This window comes from Neopsephotus bourkii, unplaced genomic scaffold (genome assembly GCF_033783945.1).
Source record: "Neopsephotus bourkii isolate Nb327-2 ecotype Australia unplaced genomic scaffold, CSIRO-AGI_Nbou_v1 NB_245, whole genome shotgun sequence".
Lineage (NCBI taxonomy): Eukaryota > Metazoa > Chordata > Aves > Psittaciformes > Psittacidae > Neopsephotus > Neopsephotus bourkii.
In genome coordinates this window covers 1385708-1399593 of record NW_026900755.1, presented here as the reverse complement: position 1 = coordinate 1399593, position 13886 = coordinate 1385708, and the positions used below count along the sequence as shown (strand labels likewise).

The following is a 13886-nucleotide window of genomic DNA, read 5'->3' as shown; positions in this document are numbered from 1 at the left end:
TTGATTTTGTTATTTAAGACTCAAAGAAGAATGTAAAGCTTTTTAATGCACGGAATCTGTTTTGTTTTTGCAGTAGTTTTGCATTTAATTACAATTGTCTTTGATAATAAATTGTGTGCCAGAGTTTGTGGTGTATTTTATAAAGCAAAGGCCTTTGGTGAGTTGGTTACTGAAACAGTAAGCATTTGTGACAGGTTGTTTGCTGAATACTTCCTCTGTGCATATGGCAGATCATAGTTCAGTTGTTAGCAGATTATCTGTTGTGCCTTGATGTTAAAAGAGGATACTTCTCAGCCTGTGTTTAAAGCTCTTCTGCACTGTCCTAAGAACGGTTTTGTTGAGTGGGATCTAAGAGAAGATAGGGGAGGCTCAAATGCTAAGAAGGGAAATAAACATAGCAAACAGCTTGTAGTGATTTTAGTTTTCTGCTCATGATCTCTGATACTATTTGTTGTGGATATTCCCATGGAATTTAAAACAGTTTTTAAACAGTTAATCAGTTCTATAATAGAACCTCATTATATATTCTTCAAATTTATACCCCCACAAAAGAACCTTTAAAGGCTTGTAGAACCCTTTATTACTTAGGGGCCAGTATTTTAATCCCATGTTTTTAAAACTGGACTGGTGAAAAAAGTGAAGGGGTTTTTTTAAACCTCAGTATTTTGAACATTGATTCTAGAATGTAAGGAAATTTTACCCGATTAGAAGAAGAAAGTCAGAAATATTTCTTTTCAAGATTGTGAGGAAGAGGGACTTGTAATGAGGAGAGGGAGAATGTGTACCCTACCTCACTTGATGTACCAAGGAATAGAGAAATAAGAATATAGTGGAATTTTTCTGTGAAGAATTATATTCCGCTTTTAGTTATATGCATTTTAGACTTGCAATAAGTTGAAGAATTGTTAAGATTTAAATCAAAGGTTCAATTTGCAATAAATGGAAAACTAATTAAACCCCCATGTGTTTTGGAGATGGGGGGAGTATTTTGGGGAGAAACAGAAGAAAGAGTGGAAGATTTAAAATATTTTACTTGAGAAGATGAATGTAAGGAGGTACATTTTAGATCATCTCATTTCCTTTTTAATGAAAATCTGATTCTTTGATTATTCACTTTTATTATTTATTATTTTACAAAAGTTAGAAATTATTACATATTGGGAATGTAGGCATTTTTATAATGCAATAATAAAAGTGCTATTTATTAATTTTATCTTCTGGTGAGCAACAATTTCAAGAAAAAAATTCTGAATAGAATTAATTACGGGATTCTGAAAGTGCTAACCGTAATGTAACTGCAGTTCTTTACAGCAGAAGACGAGAGAAAACAAATTATGTCCCTTAAGCAGATGCTTACTCACGTAGGATAGCTACTCTTTGATTTTGGAGGGGTGGTCCGACTTGCAGTTGGAAACCTTGATTTATTGTGTCGTTATTTATATCTGCAATAAATGAGGAATAAGCATAAAACACGAAAAAGGAAATTAGGTATTATGCTAGTTCTCTTTTTGTATTTTATTTACGTGAAAGATACGTTATTTTTTTTTAATGGTATGCCTTTTGTTGACCATATCTGTACGCCAGGTCTGTCTGCTTGTTTCCATTGGCTTGTCATGTTCACTAATTAGGGAACTGCTGCATGATTCACCTTGTTAATTAGAGGGACTTGCACACAAAGGCCCTTCGGGCAGTGCGAAAGAAGAGCCTAGCACTAGTGCCCTGAGAAAGCTACTGCCTGTGAAGTAATTCTTCTCATCTACCTTCTATTTTTTATTTGAAATGAATAAATCATTGAGATTTTCCTTGTGGAGTGAGAATGCAAGAATTCACATCTTTATAAGATGTAAATTATATGTGATCAATAGAAGGGGATGACTACTGTATTGTACTTACAAGGTTCCCTAATTTACTACTTGTCAGTGTATGAAAAATTGCTTGAAATATTTTGTCCCCACACTGTAGTGTGTTGTTTCCTTGATCTGCAGGAGGAATGAGCAGTAGCAGTTTTGCCGTAGTTAAATCTAAACCAGAAAAGATGTAGATTATTTAAATTTTGAGGTTGTTTTGCATCCCCAGTGGAACTTCCATTTTGCAAGTGAACCAGTCCTATCCCCATGACTTTTAAGGGGGAGAAGGATGTGGGCGTCTGGCTATTTTTGTTCCTGATATTGCTCTGCCTCGAATCTCACTTTGGAAAAGAGTAGCATACTCGCTATACTGTGCATTCTGTAGTTGCATATAGTTTCAGAATAAATTAAAATTTTGTAATGTCACTTAGACTTGCTCAAACCACAATCCAGACTGAAAAAAGGATATTGTGTTAAAAGTGCACAACCAGTCTCTCAACATTTCCCATCTGTTTATGACTTCAATGCCATTCTCTCTAACTATTTGATTAAAATTATTGCAGCCAAATGATTTTTAGTAGATTGCTCCACTTGCCTCATTTCCTCAAATGAGGCTAGCAGTTTCAAGATGCAGATTTCCCATAAGAATGTGAGATGACTGGTATGAAAATCTGGGCGTTTTCTTTTGGAATAATCTAGATAATAAAGCCTCTTACCAAAATTTCTGATAAACTATTTTGAAGTTTTGTATAATGGCATACAGGCAGAGAAATTTCACCAAAAGAGTTGTTTTGTTTTTTTTTTTTTTTTTAATGGGCAAAATACTTCAGACTGACTTGAGATTTTATGGTGTGACTTCTGTCACTCTCCGCTTTCACAGAGCTGAGATCTTCCTATGTACCTTGGTCTTCAGTTGACTCCCTTGATGCACTGACCAAAACCATACATTTCCTGGGTTTTTGCTGCAGTTCTGTTGTACTGGTTCTTAATTATTTCAGGTTTCAAGTGTGTGCCTGAGATGGAATAGAAATAAAAGTAACAAAAGGCCATGCTATGCTATCAAAACTCGTGATGTACAAAGAAGATGTGCAGATAAAATTCTTGATTGGAGTCTCATAGTACTAATCATGCAGAGTTGTAGCAGCCATGGAGAGCTGTCAGTATCCAAGAGCTGTTGTATTACTCAGATACAATGAAAGATTCTTTAAGGGGCAGTTTCAAAATTGTTTATTTCAGGGACACTTTGCCATCTGAAAAATAGAGCCATTGATTCATGTTTTAGTACAACCTTTAACACTGTGTTACAGTGGACAGCACAGCCTCTGGGAGTTACTGCATGCACTCCAGCTGCAGGCACAGGGAGCTGGTGGAAAGCTTGGTTGTGAGGTTCATCTGACCCTTGTGTTTTCCAGTACATGATTTAAAAAAAAAATAAAGTGTATTTCCTCACTTTTATTAGTTGAGTTGGCTCCCATTATCCCACTGCTTCTGTCAGACCTCCCTAACTAAAGCCACAGCTCAACACGTTTGCTGCTCTTTGTAACTCCAGTCTGTAAATCTAGATATGATGATAATTCATACAGGTTTTAACTGTATTTTATATTCCTAAATCTTCATTAAAATATCTTCTGGAGCCCCTCATACAGTGTCTCACTTCAGGTGGCAAGGAGAGCATCCTAGAAATCTTGGGAGGATAGTAAGGCCCCACTTAGATTAACAAAGGACCTGAGAAAAGTTCTCAACCAGTCTTTTTTCAACCATGCCCCAGAAGTGAGGGTATCCTTCTGTTGCTTGCACTTGAATTAAGGAGCCTGTGAGTAAGCCATCAAGCTTTTTGACAGGTATTCTTACTAGTCTGATTTATACTTTATGGGTATATCTTGTTTCCTTTGAAGAACAGTTTGAGAAAATCTGTCATTGTCCAGTCTTGAGTTGCTTTGAAATAAAATTAAGACCAATAACAAAAAATAAAATCACAGATCTTAGGGATTTTTTTTCAGAACTTTTTCTGATTTATTACAAGTAAGTTACTGACATCTCAGAAAGTTGCTAGCTCTGGTAATACTGATCCTGCCAGTTTTCTGTGCCTGAGAAACCCTTTGCTCAAATGATCTGTATCTGCTTAGTATAGAAGAGCCTAGAACTAGTGCTATTGGAGCTAAGTTGTTTGAAGAATAGTATAACCAAGAACCAACAACAGATTTTAAGGAATGAAGAAATGTGATTATTAAGGTTACTATAAAGACAAAAACCCCTACATAGTTAGAGAACTCTTTCCAGAGGAATTTGAGAAAATTTGTTAAAATAAATATTATACCTTGTATTACTATAGATGGGAACATGAAGCTCAAGAAATGGTTGGACAGCTGTAGAAATAAATGGTTTTAAGTTAAACTAAAACAGTGCATTGTATTTGGAAAATCAAAAAGGCAACCAATCAGAAATATACAGAATTAACCAAAAGAAGTTCATAGATACCTATAAAGACCATTAGTTGATTAAAGGGACTAGTGGGGTAAGAACTTCAAAATATTTGCAGAATAAAGTACTACTAGAGATGAATTATGTTAAAAAATGACAAGCCTTCTTAAAATCACTCTAAAATTCTTCATGCTTTTGATTTTTTTTGTATGCTGTAAGGAAGCTTCTAAGGAGACTTCCAAGAAAATTAAGCCTACAAATATGAATATATATATAAATCAGTTCAGACAGTATGTGATCTGAGTAGTAGTAAGAAGATAAAACTAGTTTTACTGATAATTATTTTAAAAATTGCATTAAATTTGGTAATTTACATGACTGGAGAAAATTACAATTAAGGTAGCTCTTTTCAGGCAAAAATAATGATGAAAGGCAGGATGCACTTAGTTTTCTGTATCAGAATTTTGACATACGTAGTGTTCAAAGTAATAGGGCAAATGTTAATGAAAAATTTGGGTAAACTTCTACTGTAATGAAATTAGATGTCATGAACACAAATGTCTACTGTAGGAAAGACACTTGGTCAAAAGCATCCCAGTGAAGGTTCCAGTACTGTAATCAGATGCTCATTATTTTGAGAAACTCACGTTGGGGGCTGAAATGTTCCCAGCTTAGTCTTTGCCTAAGGTGGTTTTTTTCAATACCGTGCAATAATTTTTAACTGTTGTTAAAAAGAAAAAAAGGAAGGAGGGAAGAAAAGGAAGAAGACCAACCAATGCACGCACCTCTTTGAGTAAAGTAAAATCTTGATCTGTATCAAATAGATGTACAGCCATTGCAGGTGAGGATCAGAGCTTTTACTGAGTTGTGGCAGAGCATTTGTGGAGAAGTAGCATCCAGCTTTGTACTGTAGAATATTGGATATCATTCGGTAGAGCTGTGAATGTTTAAGTGTATCACAGAACACATTCAGTAAATGATTTACTGTTACCCACATATAGTTTCTCTGGTATTGCATTATTGCAGTGCCACATATAAACTTTAGCTTCTTTGGACCAGTTTCATACAAGTCAGTGTTATTGCTGTAGGAGTTCTGCTGACCTTTAGAGACTTCAGAAATGCAAAAGAGAGGCAGAAGCACAGCATGGGCGGTCTGCAGACATTATCTGTTTTTCAAGACACGCTGTCTGATGTTCACTGATCCTTCTTGATCATTGTCCTGAGCTTGTTTAGGTTACTGCCAACATTTTTAATGAGTTTCATTTTTTAATTGCACCTTCTGTTGTGGGCATCTTAGGACATGTGTAATGGTTCCACATTTCAGGCCCTCCTCAGTAAAAAAGGTGTTTTTCTAGGGGGTGTAATTACTGTCTGAGACTGATAGATATATGTTGCAGAACCATCAATTAAGACAAGCTTTTCCCAGCATATGACCCTCTTATCAGGAATTAAACCATCCATCGCCAACAGCATTAGGAGGGATCTCCATTGATGCCTATTGGCTAGAAATCAATGCTTAAATCATTGTGTATATGATCTTGCTTTCATCAAACATTTCTGCCATGTTGTGCTCTCTGTTGCCGATTTCCTGTTTGCTGTTCATTCCTGGCTGTATTAATTCTTGATTGCGGTTCACAGTCTTGTCAATATTTATAGCTTCTCTCGTGCTGTTAGCCTCCGTCCTCTTTTCTTTTTCTTAGGTGGTATCTCTGAACAAATTTGGGAATTGTGAGTAGCCAAAATCAGTAGCTCTGAGTCTATAGAAACTTACTTTTACAACTTAGCTTCTCTTCCCTTCTCAAATTCTGTATTGACAGTATTTAAACATACTTGAATATTTCCTCAAGCTCTTACTCCTTCTTTATCTTCACAATCATCTGTGTGTCTCTGTCACTGGATTATTTTCCTTCCAAGCCAAAAAGCATCCATGATTCCTGCCTGTAGGTAGAAAAGCACCTCTTTGACTCCTGTCTCTTCTCGTTTTTATTTTTGAAGGTGTTTATATGTAGACTTGAATTGTTAAGAGTTCCAGTCATCCTCTTATTTTCTGATTATATTGAAGGAATTTTTCTCCAGGTGTGGTCATTACTAGCTCATGCCCATATTTCATCTGCATCTCTTGATTTAAACAAAGCTAATTTCAGTTTGCTTAGTCTTTGCCCTCCATTTGGAGCACACTTTACCATCCTTCCAATACGCTTTTTGCTCATGGTTGTGTAAAGCTCCTGTCTTTCTGAAGCGTAGTGCAGTGCTTCATTTGCTGTGTGACATTTCCTTTTCCTATGGATTCAGCTGAGCATGTTAGGTTCACTGGGTTGTTTGCATAGCTGACATTAACAGACTTTTGTGCTCACTGAAGAGGGAGAATCCTCTGTTGACAGTACAGATTACAGCCACTGCTAGGCCTTTTCATTTTCTGGATTGGAGAAGGTGTTTGATTTGAGATCTCTAGGTGCTCATACCAAGTATCCAGCATTTGTTTTACAGTTGCCTTTCCAGACTAAATTCATACCTTGAAAAAATTTGTAGAATTTATTTTTCTAGCAAGAGCTTCCTTGAATTTACTCGTGGTTCAGTTGATTTTTTAAGAAAGTGGAAAATAATCTTCACTGTCCTCTGTGGTTATTATAATACTAGAGTAATGGATGGAAGTTCTTATGTCTTGAAAATTAAATACTCAGTTTTGAAACAGGTGGTTTCTTACAGTTGTGTGGACTGCCACAATTCCCAGTGGAAGTAAAAATCTAAGAATGTGGCTGCCACATCCCTGGCAGTGCTCAAGGCCAGGTTGGACAGCGCCTGGAGCAACCTGGTCTAGTGGAAGGTTTACCCTGCCTCTGGCAGGGGGTTGGTACTGGGTGAGCCTTAAGGTCCCTTCCAACCCAAAGCAGCCTGTGATTCTAAGAAGGAGAAAGTATTCACTAAGCATACTAACACCACATATTATAAGCTCAGTGACAGTTCTCACGATGGTTTGTATTGCAGAAAAGGCTTAAAGTGTAAAAGGTTTAAAATGCTTGGTTTCTTTCACAAAAATTACTTACAAAGCATGCCATGGATAAGTGAGTTCTTGATTTTTGGAAATTATTAAATCTAGATTTTAAGATCTAATGTTGATACTTTAGATAGACATCTGGCTGTTTTCCTTGTGGCATATGGCTTGTGGCATTTCTTTCTGAAATATATAAATGTATCAGAACATAATGATCTAAGGAAAACAAACTAAAATTCTAGGACCTCTCTTCTTAGCTTTATTGAAGTAGTGAAGTAGTGTTCTTCCTTGGGTTTTAATGTCATTGCAACATCACAAAAATTTTGCTGTGTGAAAAAAATACTGGTGCTTAATTTTTATACTGTACTTTTTCATCAGTGGCATCTAAGTTAAAGTCATTAAGTAATGAAATACCTTTCAGTAAGTAAATGGCATGCTAAAAATAAGTTGGGATCAAATAAGGAGCAAGGAACAGCATCTCGTCTTTAAGCATTTTCCTTGTATAATATGTCAGAATATTTGTGGTTTAGATTAATATTTTGACTTTCAAAAAAGTTAATTGTTGTTGGTTAGTGTGGTTCTAAATGAAGCATTGTTTTTTTCCCAGAGGGTAGAAATTTGAATATACTATTGATAAATATATCCGTATTAATTGTAATGAAGGCAAGTTGAAGAATGTTACTGCATCAGCAGTCCAATATGAAAATGAGAATGTGAATGAATACAGGTGTCAAATAGTAGCATCTTGTTGGTTGATGTACTGAGTTAGATTCACTTCTGCTAAATCATATTAATTAACAGGAAATTTATTTTTTTATCAGAATATATAGACATTAACGGGTGCTTCATTTGTTTAACTATCCAGAAATTATTAACTAGCTTAGTTAGAAGATAAACTACACTGTAGTAACAATCTGTTTTGTTACTTTAAAAATCGAGTAAGAAGCTTAAGTAGCTTTAGTTTTAGTTACTTTTAAGAGTAATTTCAGAATGCTGAAGATAGCTACATGTAATTCACCTTATTATTAGTGCTAAGAATTCAGAGGGTGATTACCGTGTAGCTCTGTATGCAGAAGTGGTTGCAAAGTCGAACTGGTTGCAAAGTCATTTCCACTTGTCGCAGGGACTAGAGTATACTGGGGAGAAGATGCTCCACTAGTCAGTGTCATCTGGTGGTACAAGAGGTACATCTTAAAAGTAATCTCTGTTGGCACCAAAGCAGAGTTATTAAATCTAGGTTATTTACACAACCCCCATGAAGCTTGGATATTCCTAAACTTCTTGCAAGTTACCTGCAATAACCATATCAGGTTTTATGACAATTAAAAATAGCTCCTATCTTCATGCCATTAATTTTAAAAAGCTCCTGTTGAATCAGATGTTGGCAGCCACGTTGCATGTGTAAATGTCTTTATGAAAAGTGTAGTGTCCCCTTCTTTTCACCAGAGGCAAGATACTGCTTTTTTAAACAAGGATTACAATTGGGGATAATATTTTTTCTGAAGGGTCAGGTGATGAGTAGGAAAGAGACTAGTACAGATAATCTCATGTAGGGTATAAATAAACGGAAGTATGTGCCTTGGAGAGGGAAATCAGAGCAAGCTGGAATATGGGTACGAAGAAGCCAACAATGGTGATTATTGTGCTCCAGGATGTTAAATAACATCCAGGAATCTTGTCAATTATCTCACTAGTAAGTATCTGTAAACTGCAAAAATGTTTTATTGTAAGCAAATTAGCAGTTAATAGTGAGTGTGGAAAGATGTTCCCTCAAGCCAGCTAGAGTAAAGTAACCACTGCAAGATAAAGGCTTCTGTTGGTAATATCAGTATCACGGTCATAATTCTCTTGATTATTTTCAAATGTAATTTTATCATCTACCTTCAGATGAGCCGGGGTGGGGGGAAATCACCAGCAATAAAGAATTTTTAAAGATTGATGAGAATTTGTGTACTGTAATACCTATCAAGTATTTCACTGCTTCAGCTCTTACTATGTAAAACACCAGGATACTGTGGTTGTGCTGATGATGCAAATATATTTGATGTATTTGATATTTTTATGACCAATATTCCTTGAAGTATACATAAGAAGGTTTTGTTTTCTATTGTAGTATACCAACATGTGTACTGTAAAACCAATATCAGAAACTATTGTGTTTTTGTCTGGAGTTTTACCTGGCAGCTTATTCCTTATTTGTATTAGTGTGTATCGGTCCCATTGGGGCCAGATTATAAGTAAGGCACATTGAGGAGGATCCATGTCTTGAAAACTTATAACCTAAATAATAGACACACTGTGTGAAGCAGGGTGAGTGCCACGGGAAAGTGAAGGGAAGGATCTTGGTGGTTTTTCAATAGAACAGAGCCCAGCTCTATTGGCTAACCCAGATTTCCTGTCATGTGCTAAATGGAAATGGTGACTTTGAATAAGAGAGAACACTTTCTGCATGATACCAGTTAACTGTCAGGCTTTATCTTTGACCTGCACTTCCAGGAAGTGAATACTTCCTCCAGTGCAGAATTTCTTATTCTGTGAAGCCATCCACTTTACAACTTCGTCTGAGATCACTCCAAGCCAGTTGGCCCTTGCTAAAATATTCATCAGGCTTCGGATAATTGTGATAACCCGTATAGGCTAGCAAGCATGGCAAATTAGCAAAAAGATGATTGATCTTTTTTTATATGCAGTTTTATCTTCAACCTTTCCTGGATATATGTTATACTATAGTAATAATTTCTTCTCTAAGGTATTTGCCAGTATCTAGATTTGCACATCTATTTACAGTTGCCTTGAAGCCTCATAATTACAATACAGCTGAAATGTCCATTTTCTTTCCCTGACTACAAATAGGGATCAATCGAATTTTAAATGACTGCTTACGGGCTAGCTTCCGATCATGACCTTTGTAAATGATTAGAGCTCACCACTGTTGCTATCTACCTTGAAAGGGTAAGCGGGCAGGTCTGTCTAACTGGCATTTAATCTGGAAGAGAGCCAAAGATATTTGAGCTAAAAAGCTAATATGAGTTGGCAAAGGGAAGTATGTATAGACCTTTGCACTATTATTTAGATATTTTTCCACATTTCATTTTGTATTTAGGAAATTCTTTTGTCCTGTAGATGAGATGTGTGTTTGTAGATAATGTTATGTTCAACTAATGATAATAACTGAAATCACAAAATATATAGCATAAAAATGTGGAAAATGGGGTTTCGAACTCTAAATGAACTGAATTTGCTTTTTCTGAAGGACATGAAAATATGTTGCATTTCTAAATGAATGAAACTAAAAAATACACTAAATAGAATACATGAAGTGGACCTGCTCTTTCTAGGCAAAAGTAGCTGGAGAAAAGATACCATACATTGGTACTTTTAGTCTAAATTTCCTTTCCTTTTACATTGGCCAAGACAGTTCAGGCCCTGCTTGTGTATATTCAGTTCACATATAACTAATGGCTGAGACACTTCCATCTACACTTGTCAGTTCAGTTTTATTTTAATGAAGAATAACTGTGTTTGTATCATACAAGGTTTTCATTACCAGTACTGAATTTCTCAAGGTAGTGTTCTGTGCGTTTCTGTTGAAGTGGGAACAAGTATGATATCAAAGAGACTAGAAAACAAACACCTCCTCTGAATTTACTGAAGGATTATGCAAACCCAAAGTTTTGAAATTGGTAGTAATGATTACTAGGAGCTATGGGGTTATAAATGCTTTTATCTATTTAAAATAATATGTTGCATTACCTAATCAGTTATTCTCGTGTAGTATTGCTGATCAGAATATTTATTACAGTAAGATTGTTCATGGGAATATGTCTGTTACCATTAACTTTCTGAAAGGATTATACTTAAAATGAATATGCAGTCCTTCCTCTTCAGAATGGGGTGGTCAGGATACTTTCTCTTATTTTCTGTAGTTTGGTATATTGTTGCATAATGTACTGGCAGGTTATTTTCTTAGCTTCAATCTAGTCAAAAGTGTTGTTACCTGAAGTCTAATCCCATAAACTGTAAATTCAGTTTGTAGGGGGTTTGTGTCAGCGCTAATTTCTTCTAACACTTAGATAGAAGTGTTTTATAAATTTAGATATGTTGGGTTTTTTGAAAGAAGTATCAAGTGTATTTGAAATATTCAAAATCTGAGATGAAATAATGTTTGAGATATTTTTGAGGATTTGAATTGGTGTTTACGTTCTTCGTATCAATCTTAATCTGGAGATGTGTGGTTGGTTCTGACTAATGCAGTTTTCAAGAATAAGGATGGAGTTTTAAAAAAAAAGTTGGGTTACTGGAAATGGAAATCCTGTGAAAAGCCAAGAGACCTTCTGTGTCTTCATTACTGCAAGGCTGCATGCTTGAGCTGCTAAAGTGGTATTTCTAGGAAGAGCAGAGTATTCTTAGGGATTGTTTATGTGTCAATTTTACCCAGTGCTCACAAGGCTGAGAACAATTTCTTGAAATGACAACAGAATTAAAAGTAACCAGAGGTTTTTTCCTCTCTCTAATAGATGCAGCAACAAGAACTTGCACAGATGAGACAGAGGGATGCCAATCTCACTGCGTTGGCAGCTATTGGTCCTCGGAAGAAACGGAAGCTTGATTCACCTGGACTGCTTGCCACAGGGGGAGAGGTACATGTCAATGCACAGAATAAGATAAATTACTCTTTCAAAACCTGGTAGGAATAACCAGAAATGCTACATGCTGATATTTTCATTGAACTGTGTAACTTGAGCAAGGTGATGCAAATTCCAGAGTTAGGACTGAGTCCAGTTTATCTTGCCTTAGTTAAACTGGCATGTTCGTTGTATTTTCAAGTGTTAACTTTCAACAGATAATGGAAGAATATTTTTAGAAAAAAACAAGTTAAATGCAAAGTATAGGTCTCTCCCTGAAACTGTTCACTGCCTTTATATTGTTTTTCTCCTCTGCATATTCCAGAGGAAGACAGGAAGAAGAGTAGGGCATGAAGAAATATCTTGAGAAACATAACTGTATTCTTGCTTACAGTTTGGACTGAGAGCTTGTAGTAATAACATTAAGTGCAGTTTGCTTACAAATATGTGTCTAAACTTTTTACAGAATGGCTAGTTTTCCCCCGCAACTGCAAAGATGTGTTTGCAATCTTGCTAAATTGTATGCAGTTTTAATAAGAATATTGTGCTCTAGAAGCAGAATCTGATTCATTAGCATGATTCTTCTGTTATCTTAAATGGAGAAGTAGCTACACTACTCAATGGAATGCAAAATCTCATAAGCATGATATATATTAGCCAAAGTAGAAAACTAGGATAATTAGGTTAACTTATATTAGATAATGCAGTAAGAATACTGTGTTGTTTAGTACAGCTAAAGTTTGGCTGCTTTTGTTTCTGCTAAATATGACTACAAATAAGAATCGAAGTAATTCCCTCTATTATATGCGTGTTCTGAGGAAAATGCAAACATTTTGTTTTGAATAACTAACAGTTTTGGCTCTGACATTTGGCTGTCTAAATGCCAGGCGATTCCAAAGACCTTTTTGTTTCCCATTTTGGATAGCTTTTATCTGACTTGTCTCTTTTCATGTGCTAAGATTAGTGCAAAGGAATTAGCTGAGCTAGGAACAGAAATGGATCTTGTTTATGTTCTGAAGTTGACTTATGACTTTAGATACGTAGAAGGTGCTCCTGTTTTCTAGTCAGAGACTGGAAAGTCTCTGACTTAGTTTCAGACTGAGGGAGCTTGCTGGGTTTTGTGCTGTCTTGTTGCATTGCCTTGCTTTCAGTCTCGCTCCTTGTCTTACATTCAGTAAAGAATTCTGTTCTCCTCTGCAAGCACCTGTAAGAAATTCTGGAGCAACAGGACAAAAAAACCCTTTCATTAGAAGCTAAGCAGTGATAGCTTTGGCTTCCATTGTTTAATTTAAAAATAATTTGAACCTTTGAAATAATATACGAATCCGTTCAGATTCATGATGTACAAATACACGTCCTCCATACATCTTTACTTGACCAAAGGAATATTTTTTCCTAAATACCAGAATTTCATTTTATTGTCTACTGTCCCCTTAAAAATATCTTTTTTTTAAAGCTTTTATAGTTTGGTTAACCAAACTGTAGTCACCTTTGGTGAAACATTTTATTCAGAGCTATATGTCTGGATGGGTTATGGTGAACAGCTTTCTTCTATCTAGAAGCTCCTTACTCTCCTGGTACAGTGCTTAAAGGAAACATAAAGGTCTGTGGCAAATTCTGAAAGTTTCTGGAGACTTTTTACTTCCTTTTGTTGCACTCCTAGCCCAAATTTTGCTGAACTTCTGTGTTATTCAATTGACAAATTACCCTTGAGTCTTTTGCTGATACATAGATATCCTGGAGTCATGAATTGTGTGACTTCTGCCAGTTCAGACTGAAGTGCTCCCATCCCTCTCCTCCTAGCTTCTAACCATTCTGGCTGACTTATATTGGTGTCTGGCTGCAAATTGATTTCAAGGACTTGGATGCTGTATCTGGATTATTCAGAGTCTTTGGGGGGGGGTTATATTGTAGAAGCTGTGTCATACAAGTTGGCTGCTAGAAACTCCCTCTCTCTTTTTTTCTGAGCTGTGTATGAGGGCTGCTGTGCAGAAGTAAACT

General features: G+C 36.0%; 1 protein-coding gene across 4 annotated transcripts in view; it reads left to right on the top strand.

Annotated features, from left to right (window-relative positions):
• Nucleotides 1–13886, top strand: part of LOC133208204 (transcription initiation factor TFIID subunit 4-like) — a 248593-nt gene that overhangs the window by 92055 nt on the left and 142652 nt on the right. For 3 of the 4 annotated variants that reach the window (XM_061345915.1, XM_061345914.1, XM_061345913.1), the window contains exon 14: nucleotides 11778–11900. The exons of the other annotated variant lie outside the window; for it this stretch is intronic. In XM_061345915.1, coding sequence (XP_061201899.1) covers nucleotides 11778–11900 — 123 coding nt within the window. The remainder of the gene's footprint in view (nucleotides 1–11777; nucleotides 11901–13886) is intronic. 4 annotated transcript variants of the gene reach the window in all.